Source organism: Micrasema longulum, unplaced genomic scaffold, assembly GCF_059751315.1.
Source record: "Micrasema longulum isolate JH-2025_06_02 unplaced genomic scaffold, ASM5975131v1 h1tg000547l, whole genome shotgun sequence".
Lineage (NCBI taxonomy): Eukaryota > Metazoa > Arthropoda > Insecta > Trichoptera > Brachycentridae > Micrasema > Micrasema longulum.
In genome coordinates, this window is record NW_028277743.1 from 40,491 (window position 1) to 60,007 (window position 19,517).

Below are 19,517 nucleotides of genomic sequence, written 5' to 3' on the forward strand. Positions count from 1 at the left end.
TTTTTGTTTTTTAGTAAAATTATTTAAGGTGTTTTTGGCTGTGGTAACTTTTCCCGAGATACTTTCTGGTTAATCGGTCCTTTCTTCAAGTCTAATGTTCGCTTGCTGCCAGATATTCCACCATTTCTACAATTTTAAATTTACAAAATTATTTTTAAATATTGAAACATTAATAATACGGTCGATTGAAATGTTCCACTCCCGACCTGCTTCGAGTTGACCAGTCGCGCTGATTTGTAGGGTTAAGGCGCCGACAGTGGCTCAGGGCTGGTATTACAAATGCGCTTGCGGCCGTATTATCTCGTGTACATACAAAATACGCAAGAAAAACTGTTTTCTCGTGCCCCGAGAGTGGAGAGGTGGTTTGTGATCTACTGTACCCGAATTAGAGTACACAGTGGATCATTTCCCATTTTATAATAAAACCCAACGGAACTCTTTATATTGTTAGTAAATTTAAAAAAATATATTGCAGTTAGAAAATACGATAATCAAATTTTAGCTTTTGTGTTCAAACCATTACAAAACTACAGCCTTCCAAGAAAAAGCTGATCCACTGTCGGGACGCTGACCCTATGCATTATGTAGCCTAATACGCCAGTATGTAAAGTACCAAGCGACAAGTTGAAACCTGCAATTTTGATAACAACAGTCCACTAAATTTTACAAAATGCTGTTCGGTGCTATTTCATGAATAGGTAAAACTCTTTTATTATATCCTCGAAATGTTTTACATATTGCTAGCCCAAAGCAACAGTGAGATATTTCTGAAGAACATTTGGATTTTTAGGTGTGCGAAGTGTCTGACTGAATTAAATTATTTGAAGTAGATTATGAATACTATATTTTCGCCAAGGTTAAATATCTAACTTCAATATTTTATTATTAGAAATCATTAATTTATCAATGAATCAAATCAGTATATCTCAAAATGGGAAATTTCAGCTTTATCTCACTGTAGCCTGTAATAGTAGTGTAGTTTCACTGTAATATTTGATATTTAGTAAGAATTGTAATTTAATATTTATATAGTATTTACATTTTACATATTTCTAAATTAGGCTCAAAATTAAGCAATAAGTTACCCGAGGAAATAAAAGATAAGAATTATCTAATATATTTTAAATAATTTAAAAATATTATGTTTTTGATAAATGTTGATATAATATGTGCTGTAAATAAAGTGTTTATATCAGTTCTCAAAAAAGTATGCATTGATAATAAAGCATAAATAAAAAACAAAGACTAAAAATATCAATAAAAATTCATGTTTCCGCCCGGGATTGAACCGGGGGCCTTCCGCGTGTTAGGCGGATGTGATAACCGCTACACCACGGAAACACATCAGCGGTCGAGATATTTCCTAATAAAAGTGCTTATCACCTGAGTAAATAATAACGTTAATATCTATGTTTGATCAATAGACGATTACTGTAGGTAAACACGATTTGAAGATAAATTGTCGGCATTTTTATTGTCGATATTGATAATACAACTGGCAGACCTGTGGAATGGTCTACCTCAAGAATTGGCCACAACGCCATCTGTTAATGCTTTAATATTTTAATTTGTTGATAAGTGAATTTATGAAATAAATGAGGGTATTACAGTAAAATTTCAACTATCCAGATTAATGAGTGCCGGATTTCATTGCTTTTGAAATAATACAGCGAATAGGAATCGCATTAAAAATTTACTTAAACATGTTCAAACTTCTACTTTATTTTTTATTTCCTGATAAAGATCTGGATATTTGGCAATCCGGATGGCTGGAGTTTGGATAAACGGAGTTCTACTGTACTTGCGAACCTGACAAAATCCAAAATCTCAAAAAAGTGAGATATGAATCGAAACTTATTCAGAACACAATTGTTTACAATAATTATAACATTGTCAGTTCAAAATATGGCTCTATTTGTGAGAATCTGACTTTCAAATTATTGGATTTGTTGCAAAATGGCAACCTCTACTTGATATTGTAAAGTTGGCGATCTCCAAAATTAAATAAATCATTTCTCTATTGTTTCTTGACGTAATTATGATTATTTTATCACTTATATAAAATATTTTCTGGTTGAAAGAAAAATTTTAAATATTAAAAAAAAAGTTGAAGCTATTATTTTATCAGTTTTTTGGGATATGCTTAAAATAAAGAAAGACATATTTTGCCGTGTTTGAAAATGGTACCCTCAAATACGATATCAGCAAATGATGCACACATTCTATTTTATTTTGACAGATGATGTCATTTAAAAAAAGAGTTATAAAATTATTGAACATTAGCCGGATCAAGCTTTTTAAATTAAATTAAATTAATCATTATACTACAATATTTGAGTTTGTCCAAATGTTTGTAGACAAAAGACTAGATTTCACCCCCTCGGAAGTCATTAAGATTAACAAATTACAACAGGGATGGGAGAATACCTTAAGGAAGTGAAGTAAATAGGGAAGTCTAGGCATTTGCAGGGCTTATGACCTGTCATTGGCTGGTTTGAGTGGCCACTTTAAATACTTCATTTATTCACTTCTTTTAGGTATTCTCCATCCCTGTTGTAATTTGGTAATCTTAATGACTCCCGAAGGGGTGAAATCCAGTCTTTTGTCTACAAACATTTGGGCAAACTCAAATATTGTAATATAACTAACTGGTCTAAGAAGTTTAAAAATTGTAAAATTGTTTTCAGGCGTTGCCTAGTATGTGAAATAATTCAGTCAGATGACTCTCTTCACAACAATAAAGGTTTCAGCTATTTAACATTGGCAAAATGGTGAATGTTACACAGTGTGTAAAGTGGCCACTTAAACCAGCCAATGACAGGTAATAAGCCCTGCAAATGCCTAGACTTCCATATTCACTTCTTCAAGGTATTCTCCATCCCTGTTGTAATTGGTTAATCACTATACAGTTTACAAAGATTAACTTTAACTAGATCATGCAAACCTGATAATAAATACTAGTTAGGTACAGTGCGGTGGGATGTTTAATAAGCCGATGTAAATGTGTTAGTGCCTGTCGGTGAACCAAATAAAGATATAGATTTTGTTTGTGTTAGAAGGCACATGCACACATAAGCAAAGCCTATTAAAGATTTTAAATGACAATTTTTTTTTTATCTGTTGTATGTTTTTTTATTGCGATTATTTATTTGACTTATTTTAATAGGTGGATGGATAAATAAATTCTTATAATGAGGAAGTTCAGTGCCATAGAAAATTGGATTTAAAAATGATTTCTTACGCGCAGTAAAAATTATAGCATTTAATTGTATGGTGAAGTTTCTTGAAAATGAATGAAAAAATTAATACAAATGAACTACATACTTTGAACAACGTCTACTAGTTCTTCCGATTCAATCAATAATAGAGTGTTGTGATAGATTTCTGGTTTATTCTTTCTGTGCCATATCTGGTCCCCCTGACGTCGGCGATCTTTCTAGAGTAGGCATTCCAGTCCTGCGCCAACGGAACAGCTCCTTAACCCCGCGCACTCCCTTCCAGTCGCAGGTGTTTCTCAGTCAGGAGTGTCGCCTTCCAACTCCATACTTTCCCTCCATCTTCTCCATTATGATTAGCTGTAGAAGCGCATATTTGCTTCTGCGCCTGATTTGGCCTAGGTATGCGAGTTTTCTCTGTTTTATTGAAGACGGTGCTTCTTTCCGGCAGTGGCTCGTCTCAGCACCTCCACGGTGGTCGCTTAATCTGTCCGCGGGATTCTCAGCATTCTCCGGTGAAGCCAGATTTCAAAAGCCGCTAATCGGTTCATGGAGTACACCTTGAGAGTTCATGTTTCAACCCCGTAGAGCAGTATAGACCGATTTACGTGAAGCTAACCCACCAATCCGGATTACTCACCGAAGAGAACTTGTGACGTCACAGGCAGAGTAATTTAAAAATCACTTAACTTTGAAAAATCATAGTGCTCATAATACGCATAAAAATATATCTTTTTAATTTTAGCCTATTTTGATGTCTATTAACACACTTTAAGCGGGCTTCGCTACAATGTAACAGGTAAACGAAGCGGGTAAAAATCAGAGAAAGATGAAATAAAAACTACTTTTATAAAAATCATTCTATCTCCTAAAGCATCTGTTATTTTTTTACAAAATTTTAAGTATTTATTTAATACTCACCATATACTGCTTACCATGATCTAATAAGAGGAAGTAGAAGTCAAATATATCTATAATACGTCATAAAACATATATTCGCATATGCAGAACAACAAATAAACAACGATCCATTTGGTAAAAAATACAATCCGAAAATGTTACCATTCTACTCACCAATCACATGATAATAATGATTGATAAAAAGACAGATATAATTCATCAACTCATTGACTAAACAAATCATCTTACGCACAATCTCTCATGCAGAAGCTCTCATAAGAATATAAGAGCTGTGAAAAAGTATAAGTGTACGTAAATTAAACGACGGCTCATTTTATTTTTTATAGATGTGTGTGTAATTTGGAACATCGTGAAGCATTGTCAAAAAATACTTGGATGAAATAACCGAGTATAGTATACCTGCTTTTCCTGCCTTTAAAGAGGAGCCAGCGTAGCGGTTATTTCTACTTTTCTCGCCAATAAGCACCAGTCGGGGGCGCTGGTAGAACCTTTCCGGCGTAAAGTGTGTCAACAAATAAAATAATATAAAAGAACTACTCAACTTCCTCACTATGTACATGCTGTGTGTTCGCCTACTAATAAAGTAATTTGTATTTAACTTACTCCCAACGATCTATACCCGATGTCTTTCTTATATTTGGAGAATGGTTTGTTTGGTACAATGCATTTTGTAAATGCACCTTTTGATCCAAAATTCTTTGATAAACCTGCATTATCAATAACATTAAAAAATAAACTGTAATATAAACACCTTAGGTCTAATAAAAGTCGGATAAAAGTATTGTTATTATAAAATTGTAATGAATGAGGCTCTCTTTATTTCTAAATTTGTTGTAACAGAGAGGGAAAACATTTTCGAGAAGGGAATTTATTTATTTATTTGAATGTACAATATAGCTCTACTGCCAATTACAATGAACATAAATGATCCGAGGCATATCCAGAAATTAAGAGTACTGTTTGGCTCTCGTGCTATGAGAATTTTTTTTTCAAAAGTTGGCAACACTGATTGGTAGGGGGGGGTCTCCTGAACACAACGAGCATCGGCGACCCTTGTAAGTACCAAAACTTGCCTCGTAGTGTTCGTTTGAAAGTCAATAAGAAATCCCGCCAAATGCGCGCTGTCATAAGGTTCATTTTTGCGGAAGGAAAAACTCAGACTGAAATTTTTGCACGGATCAAAACTGTTAACCCATTGCAACACAAAGCCGGCGAATCGCCGGCCAAGGTCAATTTTTTTACTGACACACAAAGCCGGCGATTCGCCGGTTTGTCTTTGAAGTGATTTTTTTTAACATTAAAACTGAAAATAACTTTATTCATAAAAATGACATAAATAAGTATATTTCGGTTACTGATTTCATAATAAAATGCAATAATCTCAATTTATTTCACATTATTTATTACAAAATATTAATTTAGTCTGAATGTTATTGTAATAAAAAAATGTGTCTAAATTAAATAGTGTGTTGTATGAACAAATTATGTCATCTTTATTAGTGGTGCAATGGGTTAGTGGCGAAGGTGCTATGAACTGAACAAACGTATTTAAGTGGTGTCATGAGCTTAAGGAAGGAAGAACGAATATTCATGACGAGCAAAGGAGTGGAAGACCTTTAATTGTTTACTCTTACTTTCTGGATTTGCCTCGTTTGATTAGGAAACTAAAAAATTATTTAAAAAAAGCGCAATAGATTATTAGGTCCATAAAAGCAATAGTAAACAAAGATGAATAAGTCACTAATACACATTATGATACATACTAAAACTGGTAATCCCAGCATGGAAAAGATCCACCTCTCTCGGTGCGCTGTTCAACAGACCAATTATTCTCCCCGCAGGCATCATCAACAGTAAATTTGTTGGAATATGGAAGTCTAGGCATTTACAGGGCTTATGACTCGTTATTGGCTGGTTTAAGTGGCTGTTTTTCCTCTCTGTTGCAACAAATAAAGATCTAAATAACCCCCTAGGGAGGAAATCCACCTTGTTTACAAGCATTTGGACATACTCAAAACATTGTCTCTTTAATGCACTCAAAACCTTTTATTTTTTTGTATTTTGATGATATGAGGTTGTATTTTTATTTATTTTTGTATAAATGCTTAAGAATTTTTTTTATTTACATAATCTCAAATTCAATTTCATTCTGACATACTTAATATGTGGTTAATCAAACTAACTAGTATAAAAAGAAGTGTAATAATTGAAAATTATTTTCAAGTGTTCCATAGTAGGTGAAATAATTCAGTCAGATGAATCACACCCACATCGATGGAAAAATTGAGGAAATGTGGATGTTTAAAAATAGGCAGAATGGTAAATGTTACACAGTGTGTAATGTGGCCACTCAAATCAGCTAATGACAGGTCGTGAGCCCTATATAAATGCCTAGATTTCCACTGTCCCTTCTTTAAAATGTTTCCCTTTCTGTTGCAATAGATTTAAATATTGATAACTCCATGGGAGTAAAATCCAGCCTTGTCTACAAACATTTGGACATACTCAAAATATTGCAGAAGTTTTGTATCCATATACATATGAGTAGACACAGTTACACCATAAAATTGGATAATTTGTGATTGGTCGCTAGCCTTTTATATGTTTTTTATTTTACTATTATATATTAAATATTTTTTATATAAAATCAAATTATGAGTTTACTTACTAGCGAAACCTGATCCTACGAGGATTATAAAAAAAAAAATTCCAAACCTTTCTGACTTTTAAAGAAGTCATTCATGAGGAACATTCATTTGCAATTGGATTCATGTCCCGATTCTCCTATTTCATCAATGGTCAATATAAAAGTAAAATTACCTTTGATTCATTATCCAGGTACCACTCCTTGCTAATGAGAGCGCTTTTAAGGTCAGTTCTCATTCTTTCTAATCTTTTTGTCGTCTTAATGAGATCCACCTGTTACGTAAAACATGAATATGAGTATGTACATATATCGCTAAGAACCTCCATAAAAACATTGTGTAAAATAAAATATAAAAAATTGACAGTGTTTTAAATACGAATATTAAAAATGATGATATTTGAAAATAAATAAACGATGAGGAAGTTTAGTGTTACGGGAAATTGGATGTAAAAAATCACGTGGTAAAAATTACAGCGTTTAATTGTTTGGAGAAGTTTCTCAAAAACGGATGAAAAAAATTATTTTTTTTATTTATAAAAATGGACTTCGTCACAAGTCACAACTGATCAACTATAGCGTTGGGTAGATTTCCGATTTCCGGGAAGCCAACTTATCAGTCAGGACAACTACTCACCAACGACAAATGGTGACGTCATGGGCGGAGTATTTTCAAAATTACAAAACATGGACACATTGAAAATAATATAAAAAATGCCTTAGTTTGAAACACAAAAAAACACTGAACTCTTGTTTTTAAAAAAAATAATTTTATAGTTTTTTTAAATAATCAATTTTTGTATCTTGGCAAGTTGAGAATTTGACATTTTCTTTTCGCAGATATCTCGAAAGGGCTAAAGCGCGCTCGGACCATTGATGTATAGTAAATGAACACATTATTTTCGTATTAAATACATTTTAGTTTTAGCAAATAAACATTTTGAAAAAAAAGAGATCGCAAATCACAATATGCATGCAAATATTTGTGCAAGAAAGAGATGCAAGGAAGGAAACTACCCACAAATTGAAATGCCATATATTACGCGCTTGTAAAGTGTGTATTTAATTAAACATCATTGCCTAAGATTGCAATCAACTATGCTAACCGACTGCAGATTAGAGAATCGTAAGTCGGATAGATCTTTAGTCAAAGATTGAAAATGTTACTAATATACTTAAAAGATTAACGTATATATTCAAAACAATTCGAAATATAATTAATGTACATGAACTTTTAAAGATTTATTTTGCATTGTGCCAATCAATTTTGGAGTACGGTATAATCGGTTGGGGTGGTGCGAGTGACAAAGTTTTAAATAGTGTATTTGTTGCACAAAAATCCATCATTAAAATAATATTCATAGTCCCGATACAGACATCTATTGAAGAAATATTCCATAAATCACAACTTATGACACCAAAACAATTATATGCTAAAACAATACTCACTTATAGATTCAAAAACTACTCTTACTCAAATGAAAGACATAACCCCCACAATACATCACATACAAATAATATAATCACTAGATCCTCAACACATAGACAACTTAAACAAATACAAACTAATATCACTTTCGGACAAAGGAATTTTGAGTATTATTCAATTAAAATCTATAACCTACTTCCACTATCTATTAAAGCAAATAGTAATGAGAAAATGTTTAAAAAGGCTATAAAAAATGGATAGTGGAGCAAGGTAGAAGTAAAATGGATTGTCTCATTCGCCCATACCAATACTGAATCAACTGCTCCACAACTGTATGCTTATGTTAGGTTTTTGTTATTTTCATTGTGTGTTTTGTAATATAAATAATATAGATGTACATAAATACCTTGTTTTTTAAACTGTCTAAATATTTGTTAATTATCTTCGTTTTTTTAAGTTAGTCTTTTTTGTTTATTCTCTAATGTAATTTAAAAAAAATATATATTGTTAAGAGTCCTCGGCACGGGAAACCCCAGTGAGGTCACATTATTTTTATTATTAATTATAGTTTGTAAGCGAAAAATATGAATAAATAAATTAAATAAATCTCCACCAAAAATGGAAAATTAGTTATTGATGCCAAAATATACTATACATAAAAACCTACCTACCTAAATAATAGCGTAATTCAAAATCGTCTCAAGCAGATTTCAATTATACTTCTCGACACCGCAAACTTAGCATTCTCCATTGAGTTAGTGAAGCATTATTAGAAATCTCACAATTCTTTTTTCAAAGTTTTTTGTAAATATCTCAGTAACTGTTTCAATGGAGATTTCTAAGTTTGCTTCTAATACCCTCAAGTGTTATAATATAATGTAGGTTATAATAATAAAAATATGTATGTAGTTTTATTCCACATTTATTTATAAATTTTTACCAGTGACCGGGTGTACCATCGTCCGACTGGTGAACTGGTAAAACTGTATACCTATTTTTATTATTATAATGTATGTTTCAAAGGTAAGAAATGAGTTCATAGATTTGATTAATCATTGACATAAAAGCATTGTAAGTTTAATATTATTAACACTTTGTATCCCGGAGCCGTGTAAACACGTGATTATATAACCACGCGTTGTGTCCCGGTCCCGTGTTTTCACGTGGTTTACCAGCTGTCTAAAAAACGCATTTTGTTGACATCTAGAGACTTTCACTAGTACTTTTTCACTGCAGGTAAACCATGTGAAAACACGGGACCGGGACGCAACGCATGGTTATTATAATCACGTGTTTTCACAGCTCCGGGATACAAAGCACAATAAAAGGAGTGAGACCCTGTATATGTGCGAACATTGCAATAGGGCTCTCCATAAAGGCAAATGCTGGCAAAACCATCATACAAAAATGACTGATTAAATTGTTTAAAATAAATATGAGAAGTTTCAATTGATTTAACCCAGTGTTTTCATAACTATGACACTTTTAAGAAACCCTTGACGAAGCATGAAATTTCTTAAAATCGGGCAGGGCACAGGGTAAATTTTATGTGTATTCGGCCGGTGCTCAAAGTGTTGAAGTAAATGTGTTCTGCCGCTACATATTTGCAGAAGCTCAGTACATGGTAATTAGCAGCAACATAAATTGATGCTCTTTGGCCAAACAAATATCGAAATACTAAATGTTATTAAATATTCGTATGTGACCACTTACCGATTTTTCTGTCTACCGGTTTCGAGACGTACCCGTCTCTTTGTCAGGACACCAACTAAACCAACATGCAAACCAACATGCAAAACCCACTATACACCTTCACCATAGTTGTTGCATAAAAATATAATAACCGACACGACATGCATTTTAATAAAACATGCACTGATTAAATCATGAAAATATTCTCTTGTTTGAGAATTAATGAAAAAAGTAGAGAGGATGGAGGAAGGGGATAAGCTTGATAGGTTTTATAGGGTGACCATTACAGTGTAACATTGTATAAAGGACTATATTGGAAGTTTGTTTGATTATTGATCAAAGGAACATTATGTTTTAAAGCTTTCCTAATGTGAAATATTTCCATATTATTTACTTTTAACCCTTTATTATTAGCATGTAAGATTTAAACTCCAGTATTTTTATTAAAGTCATGATTTAAATTGATTAGGTGATTTGCGAATTCAGAGAAACTATTATTGTGAAGACACCTCATATGTTTTTTAACACGAATATCAAAATTTCTTGATGTTCTTCCAACGTAAACTGAAGGACAAAAATAGCATTTTAATTGGTAAACACCTGAATTATTTAATAAACTATTTTTTTCTTTATTATTAAGCAATAATTTAGCAATATTGTTATTTGTATAAAAGCAGGTTTGATATTATTTGGTAAAAGTTTAATAACATTTAGTAAAATGTTTGACCACAAAGTTAATGCTTTAAATATTAATAATAAATATCGAAATATTGCAATGTTTCGGCTTTTAGGCTAATGAATATCTCAGTAAAGGAAAAAGATAGAGCAAGATAGTTGATGGAATATGTCGAAGCCACGTATAGGAATGCACTGAGCTCTGTTATGCTAAACGGCCTTTTATACATTAGTATAGGGGTAGGTAGTAAAAAAAAAAAAATAGTAAACTTCCTTATTAAATTAATATTCAAAAACTTAAAATAATATAATAAAGTAGAATCACATTACCTCACTCATTGCATCCAAATTAATATTGAGATCATCATGTTTCATTTTGCAATCTGCAAAATACAAAAAAAATAAGAAAATATTTTTTAATTCGATTTTGAAAACATATTTATTTATTTGTTTTTTATTTTATTTTATTCAGAAAACATACAGTCATACAAAATAAGTATTAAAAACAACAATTTTTTAACATAAAAAGACCAACTAAGTTTTCATAAATTTAAAAGATACTCGTATTAACATTAAATGTGACAAAAAAAAAAAAAAAAAAATAAGAATTTTAAGTGAGAAAATAATAATTGTTGACATTTGCATTTTCCATGGAGGTAATAAATAAAAATACCGAATGTACACTCCGAGCCATCCACGCACACACATGAACGCACATATAAAACATACACAAACATATATACATTACATGCGGCACATATACATAGCATAAACCACTCAAGATACACATTCAGCAACTATCACAAATAATCGACCCTATGAAGAAATTTTCTGTACAAATGCAACGTGCAGTTAAAAATGTCTACATCAATACTGAGTCCGTTATAATTTCTACAGGTACGTCTAATGAATGAATTCGAGGTATAATTGTTTTTACAAGTTGGTACATAAAAAAGGGAATTTAATCTAGTATAGCGAAGAGGACAACGGAAACCAATATTTTGTAAAAGATACGGCGAATCAACTATATTATTGAGAATTTTGAAAAGAAAAATTAAATCATATGTAAGGCGCCTTTTTTGTAGTGATTCTACATTAAAATTGATCAAAGATGCGTCGTAATCATTTTCAATGTTGCCAAAACGATATTCGATATAAATATGCAAAATAACATTTGTCTCTTGATCGGTGACAGTAGCATGAGTATGGGTGAAGGATTGATCGTTTGGTGGAGGGATTCTCCTTTTTGTTTTGAAACGAGAAAGGAGAGAACTTTCTCGGAACTGTTTAGACTACCTATATTTATGTTGCTTGCAGACCCGACGGTTGGGCCTGGTTGCTGGTAGCGTACTGCGAACCAGTTTGTTTATAAAATAAATCAACATGACATTGGCAAAAGCATCAAATTTATTATGCAACGCCATTTTATTTAAAAAAATATATATTGTCTCTTCATGGTAGGTAAAGTTTAGCGTATTAAGTTACAGTGCATAAAGTAACAGGTTTGATTCCCACAATGATGACATAATATATTTTAACACATTACATAATATCCTAGAAATTATAAAAAAAAATATTTTGCTTAAATTTCACTACAAAACATATATTTTCTTTTTTTTAATCATATCTATAATTAATATATCAATCGAAGCTAAACTGGCAGCGCACAACGGAGCTTTAGTCCCAACACTTATGTATGGAAGTGAAACATGGAACTGGCAGAGGAAGGATGAAAGCCGAGTGAACGCGGTTGAAATGCGATCTCTGGGAAATCTATGTACGACGAATGATGAAATCAGGCGAGAGTGCAAATCTGAGTCAAGTATAATTGATAAGATTAAGAAAGGGTCTCTGAGATGGTTTAGTCATGTAGAACGAATGGACGACGAAACAATGGTAAAACAAGTATATTTGGCGAAAACGAACGGTAACGTGCGATGAGGACGACCAAGGAAGAAGTGACATGATCTGATAAACCAAAATCTTAAATCTGGCCATGTCAAAAGCAGACGGAACCGAAGGGCATGTATGACAAGATGTATGAATGTAGAAGAAGCTAGGAATATATGCCAGGATAGACGTGTGTAGCAGTCCATTCTCAGAGGTAGGCCCCAACGGAGGAATGGCGTGATGGTAGTAGTAGTAGTAATTTATCTTGAGCCTGTTCGGTGAACGAATGTTAAATGATTTCTGGATCTTTAAAAAAAAAACCTTTTGCATTTTGTTCATCAATAATATTTTTTATTGAACAGATATATTTACATGTTACAAGGCATAGTAGGTTTATAATTAAAAAAATAGTCGCTAATGATATTAACAAATGAGGAGTAATAAAAGTGTACTATACGGCGTGTTCTTTAAACCCTGTCACATCCGAAACCACAATGATCAGTATGGGCAAGAAGACATATTAGCATATTTAAAAAAGGATTTAGAACAAAGAATTTGTTTTCAAATAAAACATTTTTAAAAAAATGGTTGCTTACTACTTCTGCAGGGGAGAAGCGAGGGGAGCGAGGCCGCGCAGTCGGTGTATCAGACTCCCCCCTCCCCCTCCTCGTTTCTCCCCTGCAGAAGTAAGGAACCATTGGCTTTTTAAAATATTTTATTTTCAAAATTTTATTAGTTCTAAAAATTTATTTTAATGTGCTAATATGTCTTCTTACTCATACTGATTAATGTATTTTCGGATGTCACAGGGTTTAATGAACACCCTGTATAGGGGTATATGAATCTTTTAGGGCGCTGCCAGTTCGAGGAATTCTGTGGTTTTGTATTATTTTGGAACAAAGCAAAAGCTATGAATTCAAAAATATATTAGAACATTGTTATAATACGAGATTCACACTCAATTTATTTATTTATTTTATTAGGTAAACAAACAGTATGTACACAAATATTACCAATTTCTTTGTATATAGTGTAAGACACTCATGCACACACCAAAAAAATTATTTCCACTTAATACAATAATTTTAATTATGTTCAATATACTAAATGTAAAAGAAACAAAATGAAAAAATATGTATATAATAATAAAGTTTTAACTTTATATCTGCTTCTCTCAAAATATCTATAATTTTTGACCTAAATTTACATAGATTGTCACAAATAATATCAGCCTCGGTAAATATATTGTTATATTGGTCGCATATTCTAGGTATTGTAGATTGTTTAAATAGTTTGTTGACGCGTTTTCTGTGTAAAAGAGAAGATTTTGTCTTGTCGGTCTAGATGGCACACGGAATGGAAGTCTTTCAAGTAGGTTTGGAGAATCAATTTTGTTATTTATTAATTTGAATAAAAATAACTGGTCTAACATTATTCTTCGATTTTTAAGAGAGTTTATTCCATGGTACGGCATACTTTCAGCATGGTTATAGAAGTTAATGTTTAACCGGTAGTCGACCTGCTTAATTTTTTTTTGTTCATAATGATGGTTTAGTGATTCCAGAGACAAAGAGATGGCGAAATTCTTTAAAACTAAATTCAAAAGTTTTTTCTGTAACATAAATAAAAAAATATAGATTATTTCTTACCCTTTCCACAGCTTTTGGCATTTTTGAGCTGGTTTTTTAGTTCAGGCAGTTCATCTTTGAGTTTCTTTATCTCTTCTGTTAAATTTTCGATGTTGGTTAATTCTGTTTTAAGATCGCCATCATACTCCCACGGGTACTCGTCCTTCTGTAGACGTTCTTGAATTTTTAAAACTGCCTTTTCAATTTCAGAGTTCCGCCAAAGTGCGTTGTCTCTGGAATAATTGACTAAAATTTATTATGCAAATTAAATGTCAGAGATTTAGGCTGCGTGCGTGCAGATTTGTATACATATTTAGTGGAGTACTTATCACCACATCATACCCCAATCCGCACCCGATGGTGCATAGGACACTGCACTGGTACACCAAATGCAGTGTATCATGATCCTCAGTTACATGCAGGGTAAGTCTTACGCTTCAGATGTCAGTCCAGGGATAATTAAATATTGCAGCGTAAAATCATTTTAAAATCAATATTTCACGTAGGCTTTGCCAGTAATCGAACCCAGGACAAAAAATTCATTTAGGGACATGCAGATAACAATATTTATTTACAGACGTTTTTATATATTAAACTATAACATTTTTTACAAAAGCAGAATAAAAATTATGAAACACTACAAATCAAAGCTGAACAAGTACGAGAGTGCAAATGTTAAAAAAATTACACGGATGAAAAAGTTTTTAAAATTTACAAAATATATGTACCTAATACAGGTTAAAAAAATATCAAAAGCGTATTAAAATTAAATATACATAATACAAGCTAAAAAAGTATGAAAAAACGTAAATATTATTTCAATATGCTTTTTTTCGTAGGACTTTTTCAATGTACAATACAAAATTTAAAAATATAGATTATACAAACATCACTCTGTCAGATTTAAAATTTACACTAAAAATGTATTATGTAACTTAGTAGACATTATAATAATAAATATGTACATCTCCCCCCCCCCCTCCTTATCCTCTCTTCAAGCATTTTTGTTCTTATCCCGCCCAATTTACAGTAACTTAATGTTCTTAAAATTAATATTTAAAAAATCTTTGATTATTGAGTACTTGAAAATAACATTTTTATATGTATAAATTGTATGTATTTATTTGATATGTAATATATATATTCTTTACTAACTTTGTATACTATGTGGAAATCTGTTATTAGTTCTGAGTTTATACACTATATCTGTTTGTTTACTAAAAATATGTATGTAGAACTGTTGATTTCCCTAATAAAATAAAAATAAAAATAAAATAGTATTAAAAATTTGATAAACAAGTAAAAACGGCAAAATATTAAAAGTTATATATTCAAGATGTGCATTCTCTGGATCAACTAACATTACTCATTCAAAGTACTTCTGGAAAAAATAATTCTTCAATTCGCACATCCTGTTTCTGTATTTTGAAATTGGTACTTTAAATTTTTGTGGCAATTTATTAAATTCCTTGAAACCTATGTATTGTAAAGATCTAATACTATTCATCATCATCATCAGTGGCACTACAGCCCGTTGTGGGCCCTGGCCTCCTCCAGAATTTATCTCCATTCGTCCCTGCACCCTGCGGCTCTTCTCCTGTTCGTCAGGCCAATTGCTCCAAAGCCACTTTTTACATTATCCAGCCATCTTAATGATTCAACATCAGAAATTTGAATCAATGATAGTGAAATGATATTTAAAAAAAAAAAACACTTTATACGCCCTTGTTCTCAAAGAAATGTAGATAAAATTTCAATAAACTTTTTATCTTATTTTTTTATAAGAAAAGAATTCATGTTTTTTACAGAGGCTATGAGAAAACAGTTGACAACTAAAAATACATAATAAATTTGGATTTAGAATACAATATATCATACAGTTTATAATGATGATTTAAGAACTTTTAAAGTAGGTACCTACTTATAGAATTTTTAAAAATTAAGTATGAAATACGATATTATTACCTATATAAAAAGTACTGTTTAAGTTAAAAATAATATTAACTTTAAGCTCGAAAATTGTAAATCTGTATTAGAATACGAATGGAAATGTATTATAATACTTTCAATAGGTAACCATTTTACTTGCTAGTGGAAAAATCCAAGAATTTTTTGCAGAAGTCAGTCTCATCATTTTTTATTTATTTCAGATACATAAAAAGATTTGAACAAAAATTTAGTATTTTCTAAGAGCAGCGAGCTCGTCCCGTTCCAGGGAAATCAGTTTGCAAAAGTTTATTTTTTTATTTTTTATTTTCTTTGATCCTTTAATATATTTACAATCATTTTAATTACTTTACACTAATTTATAACACAACATTTTTACAGTCAACATAACTTTTTTTTAAATTAAAAAGTTTTATTATTTTCAAAATTAGATTTTTTATTTTATTAAGGTAGGCAAACAGTTTATTCATTCAGTAGAGTGGAAAAAAAATATGTTTTGGAAATAAATATGCACCTTGTCTATAATTTAAATCACAATTTTGATCGGGTAAAGGTTCTTTAAGTGTTAAATTCATATTGATATTTTCTGTTACTTACCTAAATATCTTTTCGTTCTCCAATTCTGCTCTAAGAGATTCAATATCATTCTCATGGCTCACGCTGTCATTGGATTTCAAAGAATCGGACCTCACCATCAGTTTCATTTTTGTTTTTTTCTGTAAAATTTTCTACTAAAGAATTAAGAATTTATTGATTAAATACTTATGTAGGCCATAGTGATGGCATTGAGAAGATTTTAAAATTAAAAATATTGAATCAAATAATGTTGTTGTCAAGACAGCAAAGTTATGTAAATTTATTGCTCGACATGGCAAAAGGGACAACCTTGAATTTTTAGCATTCTCGAAATAAACTTTCAAAGTTTCCTTGGTAACAGTAGATATGATAGATGATTAGCATTTGAAATAAAATAAGTGGGGCGATCCATATAAATATGGCATCATAACATAAAGGGCAGGATATTACTTTAAGATTTTATGTAGTAATGAGGAGGTAAAGGGGAGCATAGAGCAAGAGAAACAACAAAATGGATGTTTCAACAAAATTGTGAACTTAAATATTTATAATAAATTGTACAATCATATACTAATCGTCGGCCTCGTGGCGTAATAGTCAATGTGTTTGCCTACCATGCAAGAGGTCTCGAATTTGATTCCCGATATGGTTGAAATGAAATATTTATTTAAAAGGGTGTTTTTACATTTTTTTTTTTTTTTTTTTTTTTATATATTTGGACTCCTGTATTTAGTAGCCTTACGTGTCATGTACAAGGCTAAGGTACTCGGAAAAAAAAAGTTTTTGTTTGTCTTGGAAATGGGATGTTCGATCACTGATTTTGGTTTATTACCTTTATGAGTCCAATCACCATTGTTGCAAAGTTTAAGAACAATGGCGCATGATAACTACTTTTTACTACAGTGTGGATATCTGTTAAGGATATTCCATCTTTCCTGCATTCTGCTTCAAGATTATGGCGTTGCAAACTGAAAAATGGGCACTGAAATAACAGATGTTCTATACTCTGTGAAGAAATATCATCGCATGGACAATAGTCATCATTCCTTAATTTAAACCTATATAGATAACTTCTCATAGCTCCGTGTCCGGTAAAAATTTGAGTCGTTTCGAAAGTACTTTGGTGATGATGACGGAAGTTTGCTGCATCAGCCAGCGTTGGGAAAAACATTTTAGTGATTTTACCTGCAGAAGAAGCGCGGTAATGATCCTCCCAACGCTGCTGCGTATTTTGTTTTATACAGCGTTTGGCAAAGCTAAGGGGAAATTCTGAGAAGAAAGGTGCCGTTCTTTTACAAGTTGCGGATCTTGCTCGTTCATCCGCTCTCTCATTTCCTACGATACCAGCATGTCCTCTTATCCAGCATATTTGAATGTTCATCCCTCTTATTTTTAGATGCTTAATTTTACTCTGAATATCTACAATGAATGGATTTACCGACCGAGTATCTGTTATAGCTTGAACGCCCGAACGACAATCTGATAATATTTTTGCAATAACCCATCTCTCTGGTGGTTTCTTTAATAACCATTCGAGAGCTTCTCGTATTGCGAGTAGTTCAGCCTGGAAAACTGAGCAGAAATTATCTAATTTAAATGTTCTGCCTGGTAATTCTTTATCACTCTCAAAAGGAACGAATGCCGCTCCCACTTTTCCGTCGAGCAGGCTACCATCCGTAAAGATTCTAATTTCGTTGGGAGCATAAGGAGGTATATCTTTGTCAAGTAAAAGAATATTTTCGGGAATCCTTTCGCACGGGTGAGGTAAATCGAAATAGTTTGCAGTTCCTTGATACTTGCGATCATCTGGAATGGAATACAGCTTACCAAATTTCTTAACATTATAAATGTCCTTCCTTTCTTGAATTTTAAGGTCTAACGGTGTAAATCCTGTTAGAGCTTGAGCAGAGATGAGTGAAATGGTTCTGTATCCTCTACAAGATCTTATGGCAAATTGTCTTTGTAAGCTGTCAAGTTTTTTCTTATTGCATTTCTTTTTTACCGCTTCACCCCATAAGCTGGCCGCATATGTAACAAGAGGTTCAATTGCACCATAATATATTTGCTGCATTACCGCAGGAGAGCACCCCCATGTTGGTTTTGCCGCTCTCACAAGCATTCCAGAAAGATTGGCAGCCTTCTTGCAGACGTTATCCACATGTAGTGACCAGTTGAGATGCTTGTCTACAGTTACACCTAATACCCTAATAGAGTCAGCAAGAGCTAGCTTTACACCGTTCATGAATAAATTAGGAAGAGTTTCTTTTCTTTTGGTTACTAACATCGCTTTCGTTTTTTCCTCTGAGAAGTTAAGTTTAACCTTTTTTCCCCAATCAGCTATTGTCGAAAGGGCACAGTTTGTTCTTTCTTCGGCTTCAGACATAAGTTGAGCTCTGACTGTCAGAAAAACATCATCAGCAAACGCTTGTATGTTAATTCCATTTCCACTACTTGTGTTTTTACATTAGAAAATTTCATTGTCCCTGGACTGGCACCTTAAGGCTAAAATTGATCATCTTACCTTAAAAATGATCAAGATACGCCGTGGTTGGTGTACCAATACAAGTGCCCTATGCACCATTAGGTGCGGAAAGGGAGTGATGATGATGAATTATATCATAATTTATTAAATGACAGGTTGATTCTTTAATTCACTTAGTTTATTAGACCAATAACCAATTTCATAGCTCTCGCGACAAATCCAAATAGATTGGTGTTATTGTTACTACCTACCTAAGTAAATGAAAGTTCTAAACTGTCATTATATTCAACAAAAAAATCATGATGAACTTTACCAAGAATTTCACCAAAATTCTAACCGTAGGTATATTTATTTATTGTAAAATATTTCCAAATAAAAATTAATCTTTTCATCCTAAATGAATAATGGAAAATTTAAT

General features: G+C 32.1%; 1 protein-coding gene and 1 non-coding gene across 3 annotated transcripts in view; both read right to left on the minus strand.

Annotated features, from left to right (window-relative positions):
• The window catches only part of LOC148280748 (uncharacterized), a 22,322-nt gene continuing 2,805 nt past the window's right edge, over nt 1-19,517 (minus strand). The window contains exons 2-7 of one of the 2 annotated variants that reach the window (XM_088227872.1): nt 16,639-16,757; nt 14,116-14,327; nt 10,907-10,959; nt 6,957-7,055; nt 4,740-4,843; nt 1-126 (exon numbers count right to left, since the gene is read on the minus strand). In XM_088227872.1, the coding sequence (XP_088083998.1) occupies nt 24-126; nt 4,740-4,843; nt 6,957-7,055; nt 10,907-10,959; nt 14,116-14,327; nt 16,639-16,745 (678 nt within the window). In that variant the 5' untranslated portion in view covers nt 16,746-16,757 and the 3' untranslated portion in view covers nt 1-23. The remainder of the gene's footprint in view (nt 127-4,739; nt 4,844-6,956; nt 7,056-10,906; nt 10,960-14,115; nt 14,328-16,638; nt 16,758-19,517) is intronic. The other variant, XM_088227873.1, reaches the window with a different exon arrangement.
• Nucleotides 1,269-1,341, minus strand: TRNAV-AAC (transfer RNA valine (anticodon AAC)). The gene has a single exon. It is a non-coding gene; the product is annotated as a tRNA-Val (tRNA).